Below are 21141 nucleotides of genomic sequence, written 5' to 3' on the forward strand. Positions count from 1 at the left end.
TCACAGTGTAAACCACCCAAGAGGAGGAGACTTCACTGCTGAGAGAAATAATAAACTGCTGTCCACTAGCAAACTGTTGCCTGCTCACTAAACCTTCATGCTCTCATACTTCTATTTGTTTTCTCCTTACCTCACTTCCATTCTTAAGTTTATTAGACTAGAATGAATTCATAATCTTCTGAAACATTTTCGATATAATAGAGAAAGTCTATGTTCATGTATATAACATATTCATGATATGAAATAATGTTTGTATAATTTTACAAAACTAAGAATCTAGACTTTCTTAGTTTCTGAATTTCCAAATTTATTTCTGAAATTCCAAATTTATCTTTATTATTTCAGAAAACAAAGCTCTTAAAAGGTGAATCCAGAAGGCAATAAATAATAATATGTCAATATCCCTCCATCCCAAGAAAAAGACCATATAAGAATTTGACAGTGACAAAATGAAGCTCTGAAAGATCGTTTTTTAGGTGTTTTATATATATATATATATATATATATATATATATATATATATATATATATATATATATATATAATTTTATTGACTTCGAGAGGACAGGAGAGGAAGAGAGAGAGAGAGAAACATCAATGATGAGAGAGAATCATTGATTGGCTACCTTCTGCATGCCCCACCCTAGGAATTGAACTGTGACCTCTAGGTTCATAGTCAATGCTCAACCTCTTGCAGAGCCATGCTGGCCAGGCTCTTCAGTTCCTTGGAAGGGCTAGTTACTCCCCATCCTAGTCCTGGAACTTACGTTCTCTTATCTATCTTTCTGAAATTGTTCAAAGAAAGAGAGTACTGTTGTCCAGTTTCACCAGTATTTAAGAAAGACTGTAATTCTAGAGGTTAAGAAGGGATTTTCTTTTTTTCAGAATTTCTGAAGTAAATGTGGTTAGAAGAGAATAACTGCAGTTATGCTCTACATTTTGCATTTATGAATAAGAATCGAAGGTATCGATGAATGACCTCCATGAAAAACTAACTACTTTTGGCATTTTTATTGCATGCCTTTAAATTTTTCAACTTTGCTCACCTTCTAGCTATTTTTTTCATTCAACTTACTTGGAGCCCCATTTTGATTGAAAACCCATTATGAATAATTTTGCTGGATCACTTATTACAGTGAATTAATTCACTTCCACAAACTTAGGAATCATTCATTAATCGAGATCAACTATACACTTTAAAGGAAAATTAACTCTTTTTTACATATTTATGTCATGTCTTAGTATTGACTTTTATCTCTCTGTTCTGTAATTTTTAGTTTTACCTATTTTAAGCTTTTTTTGTTTGTTTGTTCTTGTATTTTTGCTTGTTTGCTTTTTCCAAATGTCTTCTTTTGCCATCCTCTTTCCTTAACATTTATTTAATATCCTGTAAAATCCTTAAATTTTTACCTTTACTACCATACGCCAACCTCTTTTTTCTTCTCTTTTGCTAATGCTTTTGGGAGTGTTTGTTCTGCAATTTAGAATGTGAAGCCTTTACAGATTTGCCTTTATTTCAACTTTGGAATAAGAACTGCATATGAGTAGGTCTGCATGGGTGTATTAGGGTTGGAAGTAAGATATAGGTTGTTATATGTTGATTTTTCCCTTCCGAATGCCTCTCTTATGTTCTAGGTTTTTGGGTTTTGTAATCATTTGTTCACAATCAGTGCTCTTCTGAACTTACTGCTCTTTGGGAGCACATGTATACTTTTTTCTGAATTTTTGTGAAATGCAGAGATCGTGCAGTGCATAAAGAATGGCATGGGCTTTGGTTCTAATGCTAACTTTGCTGCTTCCTAGCTGTGTGATTTCAGGCAAGTTACTCAACTTTTTATGAGACTCACTTTTCATATCGATATGGTTGTAGAAATTAGTGATATGTATAAAATGCTATAGGTACTATAAATAGCAGCTATTTTTATTAATACTATAAAAAGAAAATATGATTCCTAGCCAATAGACTTTTTTTCATTTTTTCCAACTTTTTTATTATAGTAAAATGTACAAAACATAAGCTTTATCATCTTAATCATACTTAATCTTTTGAGTTTACTAGTATACCCAGGAATGGAATAGCTGGATTATATGCAAATTCTATTTTTAATTTTTTGAGAAACTACCTTACTGATTTTCACAGGGACAATACCATTTTATTTACATTCTCACCAACAGTTCACCAGGATCCCAATTTTTCTACACATTTGCCAGCACTTATTTTCTGCTCCTTTAAAAGTTTTTTTTATTCAGAGAAGAAAGGAGCGGGAGAGAGAGTAGAAACATCGATGATGAGAGAGAATCATTGATTGGCTGCCTCCTGCATGCCCCCTTCTGAGGATCAAGCCCGCAACCTGCACACGTACCCTTGACCAGAATCGAACCTTGGGACCCTTCAATCTGCAGACCGACCTTCTATCCACTGAGCCAAACTAGCCAGGGCTATTTTCTGCTTTTTGTTATCCTAATGGGTATACAGTGGTATCTCACCTTAGTTTTGAGTTGTATTTCCTTTATGATTAGTGATGTTGAACATCTTTTCATGTGTCGTGGCCACTACATTTTAAAAGTCATGAAAATTATTAAGTGGCCAAAGAAATCTAAGTCCTTAAATCATATTTTATGTAGATATAAATTTAAAGATGCTTTTGTAATTTTAAAATTAAAAAAAAGTTACGCTGAATTGTAGTATTCAGTTACCTGATTAAAGACACATTTTTTTTTCCTTCCTGAACAAATTAAAGACATCAAATTGCCTGATAGTGAACTTATGCAATAGTATCTTCCCTCCCAATCCCATCTGTGGGGATGCTTTCTAAGACTTCCAGTGGATGCCTGGAACTGCAGACAATACCAAACCCAATATATACTATGTGTGTGTGGTTTTTTTTTTAATAAATAAGTAACTTTTCACTTAAAGGGAGCACTTTATGGCTCCTCTTTGGCATATCAGAATTGCCAGCATTGCCATTCTCAAGCTTTGGGGCCATTATTAACTAAAATAAGGGTTACTTGAACACAAGTCCTGTGAGATACTGTGACATTAGCCACTACAGCTATTAAGTGACTAACAGCATACATATACAGTTGAACTTTGCACAATGCAGGGGTTAGGGGTACTGACCTCTTACACAGTCAAAAATCTGCGTATAACTGCAGTCAGTCCTCTATATATAGATTCCCTACCACAGGGTAGACCCTTGAAGGTCAATTAAAAACATCCATATATAATTGGACCTATGCATTTCAAACCAGTATTGCTCAAGGGTCAACTACAGTGTAGACACCGGGCAAGGGATGATTAATGACCTGGGTGGAGTGGAACTCGATGGCATGAGATTTCATCATGGTACTCAGAGCAGTGCACAATTTAACCTATTATTGTTTATTTTTGGAATATTTGATTTAATATTTTTGGACCATTTTGGACCACACGTAACTGAAACCCCGAAAGTAAAACGTGGATAAGGAGGACCTAAGGTAGTAATAAACTCAAAGAACAATCACTTTCTTGGATAACTTTATCACATCTCCTAAAAAATGGCTTTTTGAATAGTAGAGTAATAGTTTCTGTTAAGTAGTGTGGTCTTTATATGGATTGGGATTTAGAAAATCTCTCCCTGCTCACAAATATGGTAACTTTCATTGTGCCTTTAGGGTAAGAATGCCAGGATAGCTTCTTTTATCTAGTTTCTTAGCACAGTGTTCCCACGTTCAGATTTGACAGCCAGTCTCTTAACACAGTGTGGTTTTCTGGGCAGAGACAGTGAACCTTTTTGAGAATCTGACCAAAGCCTCTTTCCATAGAAGTGAACATGTATATACAATATCACATACAGTTTCAGGGGATTTGTGGTCTCAAGGTTTCTGGTTACCAACAAACCAACCAACCTACACAACTCTTATTTTATTTATTTTAATATATTTTTATTGACTTTTTTTTTTTTTTTTACAGAGAGGAGGAAGAGGGAGAGAGAGTCAGAAACATCAGTGTGAGAGAAATATCAATCAGCTGCCTCCTGCACACCCTCTACTGGGGATGTGCCAGCAACCAAGGTACATGCCCTTGACCAGAATTGAACCTGGGACCCTTGAGTCTGCAGGCCAAATCTCTATTCACTGAGCCAAACTGGCTAGGGCTACAACTCTTATTTGGGAATGTGACAAAAGTTCATACTATACGTAACATACAATGGAATTTCTCACATGTTTATTATTTTATAAGCAATCTGGCAGATTTTTTTTAAATCAGCATACTATAGATAAATGATATCAGTTTGAACCTCTTATTCTTCTCTAATGTTTCAGACATTGTTCATTATTAGGACCAGAAAGAGATTTTATATAAATAGGAAGAATCTGTTAAATAGTGTCATGAGAATCAGTGATCATAATGATATTTAATACTTTGAGAATATAATCTGCCAATTTTTCAGTTAATTGAAATTTTTTTCAGGAGGTACTTATCTCAGTAAAAATAGAGATTTTTGGAGTTGTTGGTTTCATATACAGATGTCTAGTTATTTGGCCATAAATATTAAAGCTGCTTTCCTGCCTGTTACCTTCCTACCAAGCAAAAGAGTGACAATAATTCTCTAGGGTAAGAATGCCAGGATAGCTTCTTTTATCTAGTTACTATTCTTTAGGGTAAGGAGCTATCCTGGCATTCTTACCCTAAAGAATTATTGTCACACTTTTGTTTGGTAGGAAGGTAACAGGCAGGAAAGCAGCTTTACTATTGGTACATTTTTAGTTCTCTGACTTGGTTAGTTAAGCTAAATCAGTTCCTCTTTGTAGCAAAGTGAGCCTTTATACTAATTTTGATATTTAAATACATCATGCTTTTTAACCTGTAAATTCTGTCTCCTCCTAAGCATCAGAGTTTCAGCATCAACATTTTTATTACAGCTGTGATATATAAAAATATTTATATCTTTTTAGAGGCATTTTAAAATATTAATCTGTCTTAACACCGTTGGCCCCCTTACCCTTCATCAATTTTATTTTATACTTCACTTTTTTAAAAATTTGCCAAAATACATGGATCCTTTACAGTAATCCTAATTAGAGGAGCAAGGTATAGGCTCTTTTAGACCTTTTACATTTCCCCCCACAAATATATGTTAATTAAATTACGCCTCATGTTTCAAAGGAGCAAATATAACTTGTCACATAAATGTTATTTCAGAGAAGAGAAAGGAAACTAATTTTTATTGAGAACCTATTATGTGCCAGCCATCAGGCTAGCTGCCTTTTATATTTGTAGTGTCTGAAGATGTTTAAAGAACTTCTTCCACATGATGTTTAATCTTCTTTGCAACATTATGAGTTAGGATGTGTTAAGTTACCCCATTTTATAGATGAGGAAGCAGAGGTCCAGAAAGGTTAAAAATAAGCTACATGTGGCCACATGTGTTTTCCCCCCATCAATATCACCAATACAAATACCTGATTTTATGGTATAGAGAGACTCCAGTGTGAATTATTGTCTCTCAACATATCCTGGAAGAATGAAGATAATGAGAGTCTTTCTGCTTCAGTCTGACAACATTTGCAGAATCAACTTGGTAAAGACATAAAATATGAGGGTTTTTTTTGTTTTTGTTTTTGTTTTTGTTTTTTAAATAACATTCAGAAAGATGTGGGGTTTTGTTTTGTTTTCAGAAGATGAAAAGACTTGGTTTTGGATCCTGATACTTTAAAAAGTAAGCTGATTATATGTCAATCATAGCCAAGAGAAGTGATCAGCATTATAAGATCCTTAGGATCTTTTGTTCATAATTTAATAAGCCCCATTTTCTTTTCTTGTGACTGTAGAAATGCAATCTCAATGTGATGAGCGCATGCTGAGTTATAGAAGCCATGCAAGCACCACTTTCATTTACCTTGTATGATGTTGCTTCCCAGCTTGTAATATTCTCCTAAGATGAAATGACTATGCTTATTGTTCTTGCTACACTAACCATACATATTTTAAGAGTTTTTTGTTTGGCTTTATTTTCCCAAGTGTTAGATTATTACACCTACCTTAGACAAATTCTTTGAATTTCTGAATTACCATTTTTCACTGTTTCATTGCTTATATAAAATTTTTTATGGGCTTTTAATGATCTGTTTATATAAAAAACTTGACCATATCTTGTAGCTTAATGGAAGAACATTAACTTGATTAATGTTAGATTTTCTTTTTAAAGACATTGTTTCATATATTTAATAGTTTATCATTCTTATGTAAATTAAACATCCTCTTTGCAATTTTATGCAAAGTATTACCTTATCTAGAATATTTTTTTTCTGAGGTAATGCAAAAATGAATTTGAGGCTGTTTGTTATATTGGTGAATTCAAGTTGAGAACACAGTTTATTATGGTTTAAGAAAATTCTTGTTGAATCTGAATACTCTCCTTGGACTTTTTGTTTTATGGGCCTAGGACATTGTTGTATCTACTTTCTTTGGGAAAGAATGGGGTTAAGTATTAAGCATAGTTGGTATGTATAGAATTGTATCAATTACATAGACTTTAAAAGCCTTATTAAAAATTGAATATAGAAGTTCACTCATGCGGTGAAAGTATAGATGATTGAAGTAGTATCAAGCTCTATGGAATAGGCATTATATAAAACAGTGGTTGAATTTCATTCTAAAAGTCTACCTTCCTGTTGCTTCCTCAGCCTGTTAATGAAATTCTATGTTGTTGCTTTGGACACCATCTCTAAAATCTATATGATGTAATTCTATTCAAAGTTCTGGGAACAGGATGAAATTCTCTACTACTGGTAAAGCTGATTGAGGAAAGGAAATCGTTTTTAATTTTTGCAAACTAGTATCGAGCTAACCCTAGTATCACGCATTCAGAATGTCAGCAAAGCATTCAGAATGTCAGAATACCACCATGACCAGGGCTATTTAAAGATACATTCAGTGGTGTGTTAACTATTCAAAAGAGACACAGTTTAAAAACAAATTTTGCACAGCCCTACATTTGAATTTAAAAAAATGAATGAATATCTAGAGGGGGATTAAATGCTTTATAGACAAGAGAAATAAACACAGACTAGAACTAACTGATTCATCTTCCTCCTCCTCATTTTCTTCATTTTCCTTCTTTTTCTTGCTTTTTTCATTCAGGTTTTCCTTTAGCTCTGAATGCAGCAATATTCTTTCTATGTTTCAGCTTACCATCTTTGTTTTCCTCAGGCTACTTGTCACCTGCAGCAGGTTACCTCACACCTCTCCCAGCTTCTCCTTTTGTTTTGGGGTAATAAAACAAGAGAAAGGCCAAAGGAGGCCTCTTAGGTGCTTTGGGATCTTTGAATTTCTTTTTGGTTTCCCTTTTAGGAGGGAATATGATTTTTCATTTCTCCTTTATAATGGGCCTGTCCACCTTTTGCCATGTCTTCAAATTTTCCTTTCTCTTTAGCAGACAGGTCCTCCACCTCTCTGAGCACTTCTTAGAGAACTCTGAGAAGTTGATGGAAGCATCTGGGTGCTACTGCTTGTGCTCCTCTAGGCAGATTTGCACAAAGAAAGCAGATGACATTTTGCCTCTCAGTTTCCTAGGAGCCCCTTTACCCATGTCTAGTTACTTTTCTTCCGTGAGCACAGTCTCTCAGTGCCCGTCCTGCTCACACTTGACCCAGCGCTGTCTGTGGAGCTCACGTCCTGCAATGTCTGCAGTGATGAATTGTTGAGACCAGCTAAGACAGTCTGCTTTTGACTGGTATTGACTTTGAATTGTAATAACAGAAAGCTTGAATATTTTATCTTTGTACCTAGTGTTTTAAACTTAATTTGTTATTCTTCAAACTGTAATGTTCTTTCCCCCATAAAATATTGCTTGAAATATTTGAATTATCAGATGCATATAACAGAATGTAGAAAAAGCAATAGTATTTTTGCTGGAATGGCAAAGGATAACTTGTAATGAGTTTTTGCAGCAAAGGAATATAAGGGATATGCCGTGATTTTTATTTATAAACAATTATAAATCTTTAACTTTTAAATGTATATTTTGTTTTTAAATATTCCAGAGAAGCAAATATGCCCTTTTGACTTGTATTTAGGTATTTAAACTCTATGATTCCATCATTCTGAGCTATATACAGGGTAGGGCAAAAGTTGGTTTACAGTTGTTCATATGGAAAATAATAATAATAATACAAGAATAAATTGTTTTGCATACTCACAACTATAAATTTACTTCTCTCTCTCTCTCTCTCTCTCTCTCTCTCTCTCTCTCTCCTGTGTGTGTGTGTGTGTGTGTGTGTGTCTGTGTGTGTGTGTGTGTGAATGTAGTTAAAGTAAAAAGCCAAATATTAGGTCATTGATACACAATGATTCAAATTTGAAGTGACTTTGGCAATATCTTGTCAGTCATGTCATCTTCATAAAGCCTTAGCTCTCATTATAAAAGCATATAAGACATGAGTTGAATAAGTTTGTCCCATGCAGAGGCTTTGTTAATTATCTGGTCTCTATAGAGATGAATACATATGATTTTCAAAATATAGGAGAATTTTATATGGCACCAAGGTTATAAGATGATTCCATGCAAGTGAAACTTTGGAGTATACTAGCATCTTATAATTTAGTTTTTTTAAAACCGGAATTTCCTATTCAATAGTTATATTAAAAGAATTTTTCAAATAATTCTTTGACTATAGAACTAAAATTGAATTGCCTATTTCATTAGTCTTATTTTATTCTTGATTTATGTAATGTAATTTGATAATCATTTAAAAAAATTAACAACAACAAAAACAAACCTAAAAGGAAATTGGTATTCTAATGGATGGTAATTAGTAAGCTTGGATATGGGAGAAGTCATTGATAAATATTTGAGAATACATAAATTATGGCACAGTAACTTCTTCAGAAATTCATTTGCATTTATTGATTCTGCCTTATAGAATGTGACAGTGATGACAACCTGGGTATAAAAAGTACTCCAATGGAAGAAGATTTTAGATCCACAGAAGGTAACCTAATGGAATAATTAATCCTTTCCCTACTGGAGTGTATCTTGTCTGTATTTTTCCCCCTTCTCACCTGTTCATTTCCCCCTACTCCTTCTCACCCCTTAGTTGAAAAATAGTTATCTCCTCATTCAAAAGATAGTTTGCATTTTCTCATGTAAGTTGATTTAGGCATAATACTAATTTAGTAGGCAAGAACAAGATCAGCCAATTATGGCTCTTGGACCAATGCCAGTTCACTACCTAGTCTGTAAATAGTTTTATTAGAACACACTCCTGTTAAATATTGACTGTGTTGTGGCTATTACATTGCAAGAGCAAGGTTGAGTAGTTGTGACAAATAGTATAGACTATCCCCCACCCTTGCCCTAGCCTAAAATAATTATCTTCTGACCCTTTGCAGAAAAAGTTTTCTAACCCTGGGCTTAGAGAAAATGTTTATTTCCTAATTTTTACTTTGAGTAGATTAAAAGTTTTATTAAAAGCTTTGCAGTAGAACTATGAAAGCAAATTCTTCTGTCTAAATATTAATGGGCTGTTTCTATAATTCATGGGCTGTGTCTAAATATTAATGGACTACAATTAAAAGTTTTCCCTCTTTTGCCGAAGCCGGTTTGGCTCAGTGGTAGAGCGTCGGTCTGCGGACTGAAAGGTCCCGGGTTCGATTCCGGTCAGGGGCATGTACATCGTTTGCGGGCATATCCCCGGTAGGGGGTGTGCAAGAGGCAGCTGGTTGATGTTTCTCTCTCATCAACGTTTCTAGCTCTCTATCTCTCTCCCTTCCTCTCTGTAAAAAATCAATAAAATATATTAAAAAAAAAAAAAAAAAAGTTTTCCCTCTTTTCAAATGAAAATCTACACATTTTCTTTCATAGGTTAAAGAGAACTTTACAACAAATAATTTACTGACTGTACCACTATTTGGCTATGCCTTATGCTCATTTTTTTACTTTGGCTTTTTCATCATATACTGATTTTAGATAATCATGGAAAGAAATGAAACAACGAATTTTTGAAAATATTTTAAGCTTCACTCATACCTTACATTGGTGTCTTTGACATAAAGGACAGCAGTAGGAGTGAGAATGTGGAGATTTGAACGTACGGAGGGAAATATAACTAAACAACATACATAGTGGCCTGATTTGTTTTCTATATATTTGCTTGATCTCTCATATAATTAGTTTGACTGAGATCATACTAGAGCTTTGTACTATTAGGAATTTGGGAATCTGAATCTGGCAGTGGAATTGATTCATCCATTTAATGAAGTAGAAAATGAATCTCTCTCTTATAGCCAGAATTACTGGTTAAACAAAGTAAATCTACAGCCTAATTGGAAGCAAGCTTTTTGACAAGTTATCTCCATCATGGTTTTTGAAGGACTAGATTAGTGCATAGCAGCCACATAATGATGAGTTAAACAAATGAAAGAACTTTTATGATTTTTAAATAAAAAACTGCTAGCTAAGTTGCTTATCAAGGACATCACAAGATAAACACCATTGAGCATTTACGTAGTTAAGACTTTGCAACCTTTGCCGCACACAACCAGTCCCATAGAAAATGCCAGACAAAATTTTAACTTTTAAATAACCTCATCTGGGAAGCCTTCAGAGTTTTGTGGGCTCCTAGCTAGTCCAGAAAACTCTGAGATGTATAACAACTGAATATGTGTCAGAATTTCTAGCATTATCTATGTAATGTATTATATGGTTTAGAGATTTGTAGAGGTGTTACATTTTTGTGATTCCTTAGTTTGGAAAATGGATTATCATTAAAGGATGAAAGAGAAGGTAAGAAGGTACTTTATATTTTTAAGTAGTTGCCTAAAAAAAATTGAAAGGGTGTTGTGTGTGTTGTCTTTTATTTCCTTTTGCTATATATATTTTATCACATATAATTATTATATATACTAGAGGCCCAGTGCACAAAATTAGTGCATCGGGGATGGTCCCCTCAGCCTAACCTGCACCCTATACAATCCAGGACATCCCTCTCATGATCCTGGACTTCTGGCTCCTAATCGCTCACTTGTCTGCCTGCCTGGTCACCCCTAACTGCCCCCCGCTGCCAGCCAAATTGCCCCTTATTGCCCCCTCCCTGCCGGCCTTGTCGCTCCTAACTGGCCACCCCTCCTCCGCCAAACTGGTCACGCCTAACTGCCCCCTCTGCCAGCCTGATCACCCCCAGCTGACCCCCCACCAGCCTAGTCACCCCTCACTGCCACCCCCTGCCGGCCTAATCACCCCCAACTGCCCCCCCTCTGCCTGCCTGGTAGCCCTGAACTACCCTCCCATCCCCCAATCGGCCTGGTCATCCCCAACTGCCCCCCCCCCCTGCTGGCATGGTTGCTCCAAACAATCCTCCTGCTGGCCTGGTCGCCCAGTCCCAACTGCCCCCTCTTCTAGTCTGGTCACCCCTCATGGCCACCCTGCTGGCCTGGCGCCTCATGCAGCCTGCTCTTCAATTGTTTGGTTGTCTCTCACTAATCCCCCTGCCGACCTGGTCACCCCATACAGCCTGCTTACTCAGTCTTTTGGTCATCCCTTGGGTCAGCCCTCGGTCACTGGGCAGCTGACATATGAGGCTTGCCTGCACCTCGGGTTGGCCCTGGGCAGCTGGGGCCTGAGGGGACTGGGTGCTGCCAACTTGTGGCTGTGGTTGCTGCCATCTTTGAGGGTGTGGCAGTCAGCATATTCCCTCCTTATTGGCTGTGGGTGCCACCATCTTTTTGAGGGTGTGGTGGTCAATTAACATATTTCCTCTTTTTTAGATAGGATTATATATTACAACATATATAATAAAAGTGAGAAGCATACAGTGTTCCATGTAAGTTAAGGAATCTGATCTCTGCACTCTCCTCTAATACCCTTACTTTCCCTTTTCCTTTTCACCAAACAGGAATTAGCTCAAATGTTAACTTTTAGGTTGAATTATTGTATATATAATTATCATTTGTGTAAGCAATTTTGTATGGTCAATGCCTCTCCTAGATTTTCCATCTTTAGAGAGGGCTAATTCCTACTTCCTCTAGGGCCTAGGCTCTCTCTGTACCATACCAAGTGACTTTAAAAAAATTTTTGTCTGACCATAGCCAGCATGGCTCAGTTAATTAGAGCATCTCCCCATATACCAAAAGGTTGCAGGTTCAATCCCCGGTTGGCACACATATAGAAGGCAACCAGTAGATGTTCTCTCTCACATTGATGTTTCTCTCCCTTCCCGTCTCTCTAAAAGTAATGAGCGTGTCTGTCTCTCTCATCTTCATTGAACTATGAGCTCCTCAAGGGGTAGAATCATGTTTTATTTATCTTTATTTCAACAGCATCTAACACAGTGTTTGGCACTAAATGCTTGGTTATTGAATGAGTAACCAATGCCATGTGTCAAGTTATTCTAGTAAAATAGGTATGTCAGTATTCCTTTTTTTATTTTGTGTGTGTGGTTTTTTGTTTTTTTAAATCCTCACCCAAGGATATTTTTCCATTGATTTTCAGAGAGAATGGAAGAGAAAAAGACAGAGAGAAATATTGATGTGAGAAAAACACATCAATTGGTTGTTTCTTGCATGCACCCCGGCCAGGGCCCGGGTTGGGAAGAAGCCTGAAACCTAGGTACATACCCTTGACTGGAATCAAATCTGGGACGCTTTGGTCTAACCACTGAATCAAACCAGCTAGGTCAGAATTCCTTTTTTAAAAATAAGGAAACTCACACTCAGTGAAGTTAAGTGACTTGCCCAATATTTCATAATTTATAAGTGGCAGGGCTGAGTTTTAACCAAACAGCCCAAATAAAAAAATCTGCACTCTTCACCACACTATTTCCTATCTGGTATACAAAAAGAGTTATATAGGATCTTTATAATTGGCTTGGGTAGTCAGAGACTGATAATGGTCTATTGAGAAAACAAAAGATACGACAAGTCGTGGCAGGGGGCAGATGGGAATAGGGGAGCCACCTTTCCCCAAGATAAAAAGCCACATGCCAATTTATCCTGACTTCTACCACCGTTTGGCAGGCATTTATTTTAGTGTTGTGTTAGGAAGGGAAGGAGAGACTTGAGAAGTTATTTTAACTTTTTTTTTTAGTTTTGCTATCAGGTCTGGACTAGAGCATCACTTCGCTTTCATGGTACAGGTTAACAAAATCACCTAAATTCTTCCCAACCAAGTGGCCTCAGTCTTAATTTCCCTTATTCAATTACTGAAAGATTAGTCTTGGCAGCTCTATCATGCTTTAAGTTTGTTATAAGTTTACTTATAATAAATAGACAAATGTAATACTCAGATTTTGTTTCATTTTGTGTCAGTTTTGTAGAATTGTTTTTCAAGAAATTTACCCATATTACCTAAATTGTCAAATGTACAAATGTAAAGTTGTTCATAACATTCTATATTACATATTTTTATTTCTGTAGGGCATTTTATATGAATATTTATGTGATATTCCAATGATATGCAGATTAGATGTTCCAGCTGGTTTTATTTTTCTTCAGCCTAAAGAACTTCCTTTCATTTTACGTGATGCAGTTTTGCTTGTAATGAATATTCAGATTTCATTTGTATGAAAACATCTTTATTTTAATTTAATTTTGAAGGACATTTTCTCTGGCTTTAGGATTCAGGTTGACTAATACTTTTCCCTTGAGCACTTTAAAGATGTCATTCCATTGTTTTCTGCCATTCATTTTTTTTTTATGATAAATCACCCTAATTTGCATTATTATTCCTCTATATGTAGTGTGTCTTTTTTTTTTCTTTTTCCCTTTTGCAGCTTTCAATATTTCCTCTTTGTCCTGGGATTTTAGCAGTTTTTAATAGTGTTCCTAGATAAAGTTGTCTATCCCACTTGGGGTTTTCTTAGTGCCTTGTATCTGTAAGTTTATAGGATCCCCTGGTTTTAGAAATTTCCAGTTATCATTTCTTTACAATTTTGCCTCGCTTTCTGTCTCCTTTTCTTTTGGAACTCCAATTACACATGTATTAGCTTAAATACACATTTATTCATTTTATTCCAATCTTTTTTCTTTTCTTCATTTTCAGTAATTTCAGCCTTCCCATTTTATTGACCCTTTTTTCTGCTGCATCTAATATTAAACCCACCTACTGAATTTTCCATTTCAAACATTGTATTTCTCAGTTCTGAAAGTTCTGTGTTTTTTCTCAGAGTTTTCATTACTCTATTGAGATTTCCTATCCATTTATCCTTAAGTTCGTGAAAATAAAACTTTGCTAATATCCTTTTCTGCTAATCCCAACATCTTAATTATCTTGGATATTAGTTCTATTTTCTGTGTTCATCATATTAGACAACAAGGTATAGTCTGTATATTTTTATGTTTGGATGTCTTCAATTAACATTGTTTTATAGATTCATCCAGATATTAGCATGTAGTTTTGGTTTGTTCATTTCCAATACCTGTATATTCTATTTTATGCATATATCACAATTTATTTATTACTTACAGTCATTTGGTTTGAACTTTTCAGATATTATAAGTAATACTTAAATGAACATTCTTGTACATGTCTCTTGGTGTACATATGTCCACATTTCTGGTTATATACTAGTATACCTAGAGGTTGCTTATGCGCAACTTTGGTAGGTAATACCAAATAGTTTTTCTAAAGTAATTGTTCTAATTTCTTTTCTTATAGTAGTGTATATGAATTCTCATTGATCTAAGGTTTCACTAATCATTGAAATAAGTTAGTCTTTTTAATTTTAGTTAGTGATGGGTATGTACTGTTATTTCTTTGTGGTTTTAATATTTTTTTTTTTCTGCTAAGTAATATTTCACGACCATTTTGAAACAATGTTTTGTCAATGCCTCTTCAAAAATTTTGACAGTTTTCTTTTAGGTTATCTTTTGGTTGTTTTTTCTGGGTTAAAAATCTTTCAGTTCTGCCCAAACTGGTTTGGCTCAGTGGATAGAGCGTCAGCCTGCGGACTGAAAGGTCCCGGGTTCGATTCCGGTCAAGGGCATCTACCTTAGTTGCGGGCACATCCCCAGTAGGAGGTGTGCAAGAGGCAGCTGATCGATGATTCTCTCTCATCGATGTTTCTAACTCTCTATCCCTCTCTCTTCCTCTCTGTAAAAAATCAATAAAATATATTTTTAAAAACAAACAAAAAAAATCAGTTCTTTCTGTGTACACAAGTTTCATATATTGCATATATTTTCTCCCACTCTATAGTTTGCCTTTTTACTCATTTAATGGTGTCTTTTGATGAATAAAAGTAATTTTAATACATTCCAAATTACTATTCTTTTCCATTATGTTTTTGACACACCACCATTTATTAAATTAAAATGACCATCTTTTCCCACCATTCTGTAGTACCATCTTTATTATAAATCAAGTTTCCATATATTTATGGAAACTGTTTCTAAGATGTCTATGCTGTTCCTTTCCTTTAGTCTACTCATTTATTCTTGCGCTAGTGCCACTTAATTACTGTAACTTTGTTACTCTTAATTACTGTAACTTCATAATGAGTTTTCATATCTTTATAAATCTTGTCATTTTAATTCTCCTTTGCTAAGAGTCTCTTGGCTTTCCTTTGTACTTCTTCCTCTCAGTTCATCTGAGGGCAACTCACTGACCTAGAACCTAGGTTTAGCTTAAACACACTATATACCAGCTTATAGTATTTTATTTTATTTTGTTATTATTTTTTAAATATATTTTTATTGATTTTTTTACAGAGAAGAAGGGAAAGGGATAGAAAGCTAGAAACATCGATGAGAGAGAAACATCCATCAGCTGCCTCCTGCACACCCCTTTCTGGGGATGTGCCCGCAACCAAGGTACATGCCCTTGATCGGAATCGAACCTGGGACCTCAGTGGATGCTCTATTCACTGAGCCAAACTGGTTTTGGCCCAGCTTATAGTATTTTAAACTACAGACAACATAACACCAGTGTCCCAGCTTAGGAAGGTACGTATAGCTGCATCCTAAAGGGATCACTGGTCCTATGAACCAAATAGTCTTTGAGAGGCAATCTACTGGATGGAATGAGATAAATCTGGTGTGAGAGGCTAGGGAAGACTAAAAAATTGGCACCTAATTCCACCCTTCTGGGCATTATTAGCATCATACTCAAGGAGGAAATGGAGAGACCTATGAACCCCCAAATGTCTCTTGTTCACTACTATATTTCTATGCCTGATATCCAGTGGGTATTTAGTAATATTTGTTAAATGAATGCATATGTGTATTCATATAAAAGGCTAATATGCAAAATTGTCCACTCTGGAGTTCTGGGAGACCGGGAGTTCAATTGCTTGCTATGATGTGTGCTGACCACCAGGAGGCAGCACGGAATAACGAAAAGCCCTGGCTGGCAGCCAGAAGGCCCTGATAGGCCCTGATCACCAGCTAGGCCTAGCGACCCTACCCATGTATGAGTTTTGTGTATCAGGCTTCTAGTATAATATAGGCTTCTCAGAAGACATTCTATATATATATTGTCATGATTGAGATTTTACCATTTCATGGTTTTGCCTATTTCTATTTTGTCATATATGATTACATCAAGTCTTTTTGGAAATAAGTGCATGGATTTTTTTAATGTTGAATTTAGTGGCTACCTATCAGTGATTCTAGAAATTTGTTAACTATCTACATTCCTAAATGGAAAAAGCTTGCAAGTTCCTTAGCACATTAAGTTCATATATGTTATAACTCAGTTTGAGATTATATCCAGGTTCTCATTTTCTGAAATATTCAAATTTTATAGAGAAACTTCCAAGTTGTTATAAGTTTCTCCATTTTGATTTTCATTTACATCTTTAAAAGACAGATGTAGTTGATGGGACTTAAATAAAGTACATCTTTACTAGTTGCTTGCCCTAAATATTAAAATTCTCTGTTTTTTAATGCAGATGTAGAATTAGAAGAAGCTATTAGAAGAAGCCTTGAGGAAATGTAACTAAAGATATTACCACAGAGCATCAAGTAGCCTTGAAGATACTCAGGATAATGAATTCTTGATTTTGTTTTCTAAAGAAGGCCAGCAATCTACTAACTAGTACAGAAGTATTTGGAACACTGCTTTTTTTTGCTTTCTCATGGTCAAAAGTTTATATTTGCTTTGTATTTTTGTGCTCTTTTTAAAAAATGTAGAGGAATAAAATACATGTTAATACAAATATATAAACCATGTATTCTATTAGAGGTATGACAGTTTCCCAGTTAACTTGGAATTCCTATATTTAGGTTAAAAGAATTGAAAAATAGAAAAGCTCTTGACTGTTTATATGTTTCCCAAATAGCATTATTTCTTTACTTGTACATTATTACATTTTTTACATTATTTCTTTACAGGTGATTCTAGGTTGTTTTTTGTTTGTTGGTTTTTTAGGATTGGAAATGAAAATAAATAAAGCTGCCATAGATTAGTTTTTCTGTAAATTCTACTTCTCATGTGGCACTAATCTATGTATATAATTACCTTTGATTTCTCTGTTTATGATTATTAGAAGACAGTAATAGAAACTAATTGTGGAAATAGTTTAAAAGTGTTACCAGCACTGTTCTTTGTGGATTTCACTTAAAGGTGTAATTCCTGCTTTAATTAGAGCAGCACATTGCTGGAATAAAAAGAGCGCCCTTCTTTGAAATAATTAAAAAAAAAAAACCTTTTCTATTCCTTTTACCTGCTTAGACTTTCATGTGACTTGTATTACCTACTGTTTAAAGGGAATGTTGTCAAAATACTTGCATAGAATTAAACTTATTTTTAATAATATTAGTCTTTTTTATATATTTGTGTAAACATAATCTTAAAAAAATAATGTTCCAGGTCTACTCAGGAATAATCTTCCTTAACCCTTTAAAATTTTTATTTCATATGTAAGTACCTTCATTTTGTTATTCATTAAATTGTTTTTCAGTTTCTTATATTTGGTATTGCATATTTAATTTTTAAATGTTGAGGCCCCCATTGTGAATAATTAAAATATTACATTATTAGACTAAGAAGGACTGTCATACTGTCTTTATGTACATGCTTCATGTCATTTGACCAGAAATGTTATTCCAAAATTTTTGAGTAGCAATTGCTTACCAAATGGAAAATGTTCTATAATTTTTTTAAAGAAAAAAAATCATTGTTAGAATTTTGTTCTTTTCTGCAGTTACATATTTTAGTGTGAAATCACATTGCTATATATTTTTTTAATTACAGCAGTCTTTTTTACAGTATAATCTTTTCAACCCACATTGGGAATCAATTTGTGTTTTTATTTTTTGAGATATCAGGTCTAGACTAGCCGACATGGCTTAGTGTTTGGGCATAGACCCATTAACCAGGAGGTTACCAGTTCAATTCCCAATCAGGACACATGCCTGGGTTGTGGGCTCGATCTCCAGTATGGGGTGTACAGGAGGCAGCTGATTAATGATTCTCTCTCATCATTGATGTTTTTTCCTCTCTCTCTTCTTCTCCCTTCCTCTCTGAAATAAGTAAAAATATATTTAAAAAAATATATATCAGGTCTATTCTATATATATATATATATATATATATATATATATATATATATATATATATATATATAATTTTTTTTTTTAAGTAGACATCATAGCTTGAGAATTTACCAGTCATTTTTCCAAAAAACTACATTGTGCTTTTAATGTGTATGTTAAAGTGGTCAAGTAAGGCCTTAGGAGGTAGTCCCTGAGCCAGACCTTAGACACCTAGAGGAGCTTGCACGGTAGTGAGAAGCATAAAGGACATTCCAGAAAGGAGTATGGCTAAACAGCCGTGGGGAAGAGGAAGAAACAACGGCTCTGTGCCAGAGCTGTCACCCCCAGGTGTGAGGCACACTGATGCTCTATTAGGCAGCTTTTCATCATGACCCTTAAAGAGGTAATTGAATTGTTTAATGTTTTAGTTGTGACTGATTGTCTTTCTACCTGTTAAGCAATTTAAAATAATTTTTTTTAAAAAATTATTATTTGAATTTAGCTACAAAGTGGGGTTAGATTTAATCAGTAGATAACATCGCAGAAAATTATGGGTAAACTAAATTACCAAAGTAAACGTTTCTAACATTGACAAAGATGCTTATCTTTTTGTTTTATTCATTCTTTTACCCACAGAATATTTATTATCTGCCATGTCCAGCGACTGATTGTTCTAAGCACTTGAGATTTATCAGTGAGTAAACCAAAGCCCACTCTGTGGAGCACACATTGGAGGAGAGGAGGTTGGATAGAGTGTTAGATGATAAGCGAATATATCCAATGGCGATAAGTTAATGAAGGAATATAGGAAAGGGAAAGATAGTGTGGGGGTGGGAGGTTTATTTTTAGTGGGTTGGCCTGGAAGGATCCTGACCATATTAACTTGAGCAAAGACCTGAAGAAGTTGACAGAGTGAGCCATGGAAATATGTCTGAGGAAGAGAGTGCCAGATGGAGGGTGGAAAGGTCTAAAAGTCAGCTTGATGTATCCATGGAAAAGCAGGCAGGCTATTATGAGCTAGGAGAGCAATAGAGGAAGTACCTGAAGCCTTTTTGAAAGATCTTGGTTTTTGACTCAAATGAGAAGCCATTGAAGGTTTCGGAGAATAAGTTGTGTGATCTGCCTTATTTAGAAGGGTTAATGAAGGTAATGCATTGAGAATGTACTTGAGAGGCAAGAGTAGAAGGAGGGCATGCATATAAGCATAACCAATGGATGCAAGACACTGGGGAGTAAGGGTATGTATGGGAGTGGGATGGGGGAACAATGGGGGGATATGGACCCATGTAATGCCTTAATAAAAAAATTTAATTAAAAAAAAAGAGTAGGAGGTACTGTCTGGAGGAAGACCAGACTGGAGGTACTGCTGCAGTATCATCCAGGTAAGAATTGGTGGTGGCTGGGACCAGAGTGGTGGCAGTGAAATCAGGGAGATGAATTTGCATACATTCTGAAGGTAGAGCTGCGGGGATTTACTTAAGGATTGGATCTGGTATATGAGAAAAAAGAGAGCCTAATATGATCCTAAAGTTACTGGATAGACTTTTAAACAATATTTTTCAAGGTCAAGTGATCCCATACACCAAGAGTTCATTAGTGTTTATATTGAAGTCTTAGGGAATTGGGTTCCAGTTTTAAGGGCCTCATCTCTGTTCAAGTATTTAAATGGCTTTGACTTCAGATTAAAGATTGTGATTCAACTTTAACCTATTATTTTCATTCTATGCATTCTGTACATTCTCATCCTTGCAATATGAAGCATCCTAATATAAAAAACAAACAAACAAAAAAAAAAACCGAGGGTCTGTAACATCCACAACGACTGGAGGCTCAACCAACCAGAAGTCAGTGCTGAGTTGCCATGTTAGGGGTGAGATCAGGCCAGCAGGGGAGGGCCGTTAGGGGCTTCCAGGCTGGTAAGGGAGGGCACTTGGGGGCAAGATCAGGCTGGCAAGGGAGGGCTATTAGGAGTAATCAGGCAGAGGCAGTAATGGGTGATCAGGCTGGCAGGCAGGTGAGCGGTTAGGAGCCAGCGGTTCCAGATTGCTAGAGGTGGGATCAGGCCCAAACCAAGGCTGGACATTTCCAAGGGGTAAGTGACTGGAGAGGGTGCAGGCTGAGGGAACCCACCCCCCGGCTTCCGCACCATGCACAAATCTTGTGCACCAGGCCACTAGTAGAGCTATAATAGGAGCAAATCACAAGTTTTAAAGTAGGTAAAAAATGAAAAAGTAGAGGGGAAGGGAGAGAGAAATATCCATTGGTTGCCTTCCACATGTGCCTGGCTGAGGTACAGGATCTGAACCAGAATCCAAACCAGGCCCTTTAGTCCCAACCAGCTAGAGCAAAATTAGATCTTTGTACTCCCAGCCCAATTCCACTTTTACAAATTTACGTAAATTGGGTGTGAAATGGCTTTAATGGATACTAGTTAGTTCACTCAAAATCCCAACTAGAATAATTTTTTAAAAATATATTTTATTGAATTTTTACAGAGAGGAAGAGGGACAGAGAGTTAGAAACATCGATGAGAGAGAATCATCAATCAGTTGCCTCTTGCACACTCCCTATTGGGGATGTGCCCGCAACCAAGGTACATGCCCTTTCCTGAATCAAACCTGGGACCTTTCAGTCCTCAGGCCAACGCTCTATCCACTGAGCCAAATCAGTTTTGGCTTTTTAATAGG

General features: G+C 35.7%; 1 protein-coding gene across 2 annotated transcripts in view; it reads left to right on the forward strand.

The window, feature by feature from the left end:
- ZNF451 (zinc finger protein 451) overlaps positions 1-17887 on the forward strand; it is a 76753-nt gene extending 58866 nt beyond the window's left edge. The window contains exons 14-16 of one of the 2 annotated variants that reach the window (XM_084889125.1): positions 8908-8976; positions 11750-11805; positions 16870-17887. In XM_084889125.1, the coding sequence (XP_084745251.1) occupies positions 8908-8976; positions 11750-11805; positions 16870-16875 (131 nt within the window). In that variant the 3' untranslated portion in view covers positions 16876-17887. The remainder of the gene's footprint in view (positions 1-8907; positions 8977-11749; positions 11806-16869) is intronic. The other variant, XM_084889126.1, reaches the window with a different exon arrangement.
- The last annotated feature ends 3254 nt before the right edge of the window (positions 17888-21141 follow it).

Source organism: Pipistrellus hanaki, assembly GCF_964339955.1.
Source record: "Pipistrellus hanaki genome assembly, chromosome: 7".
NCBI lineage: Eukaryota > Metazoa > Chordata > Mammalia > Chiroptera > Vespertilionidae > Pipistrellus > Pipistrellus hanaki.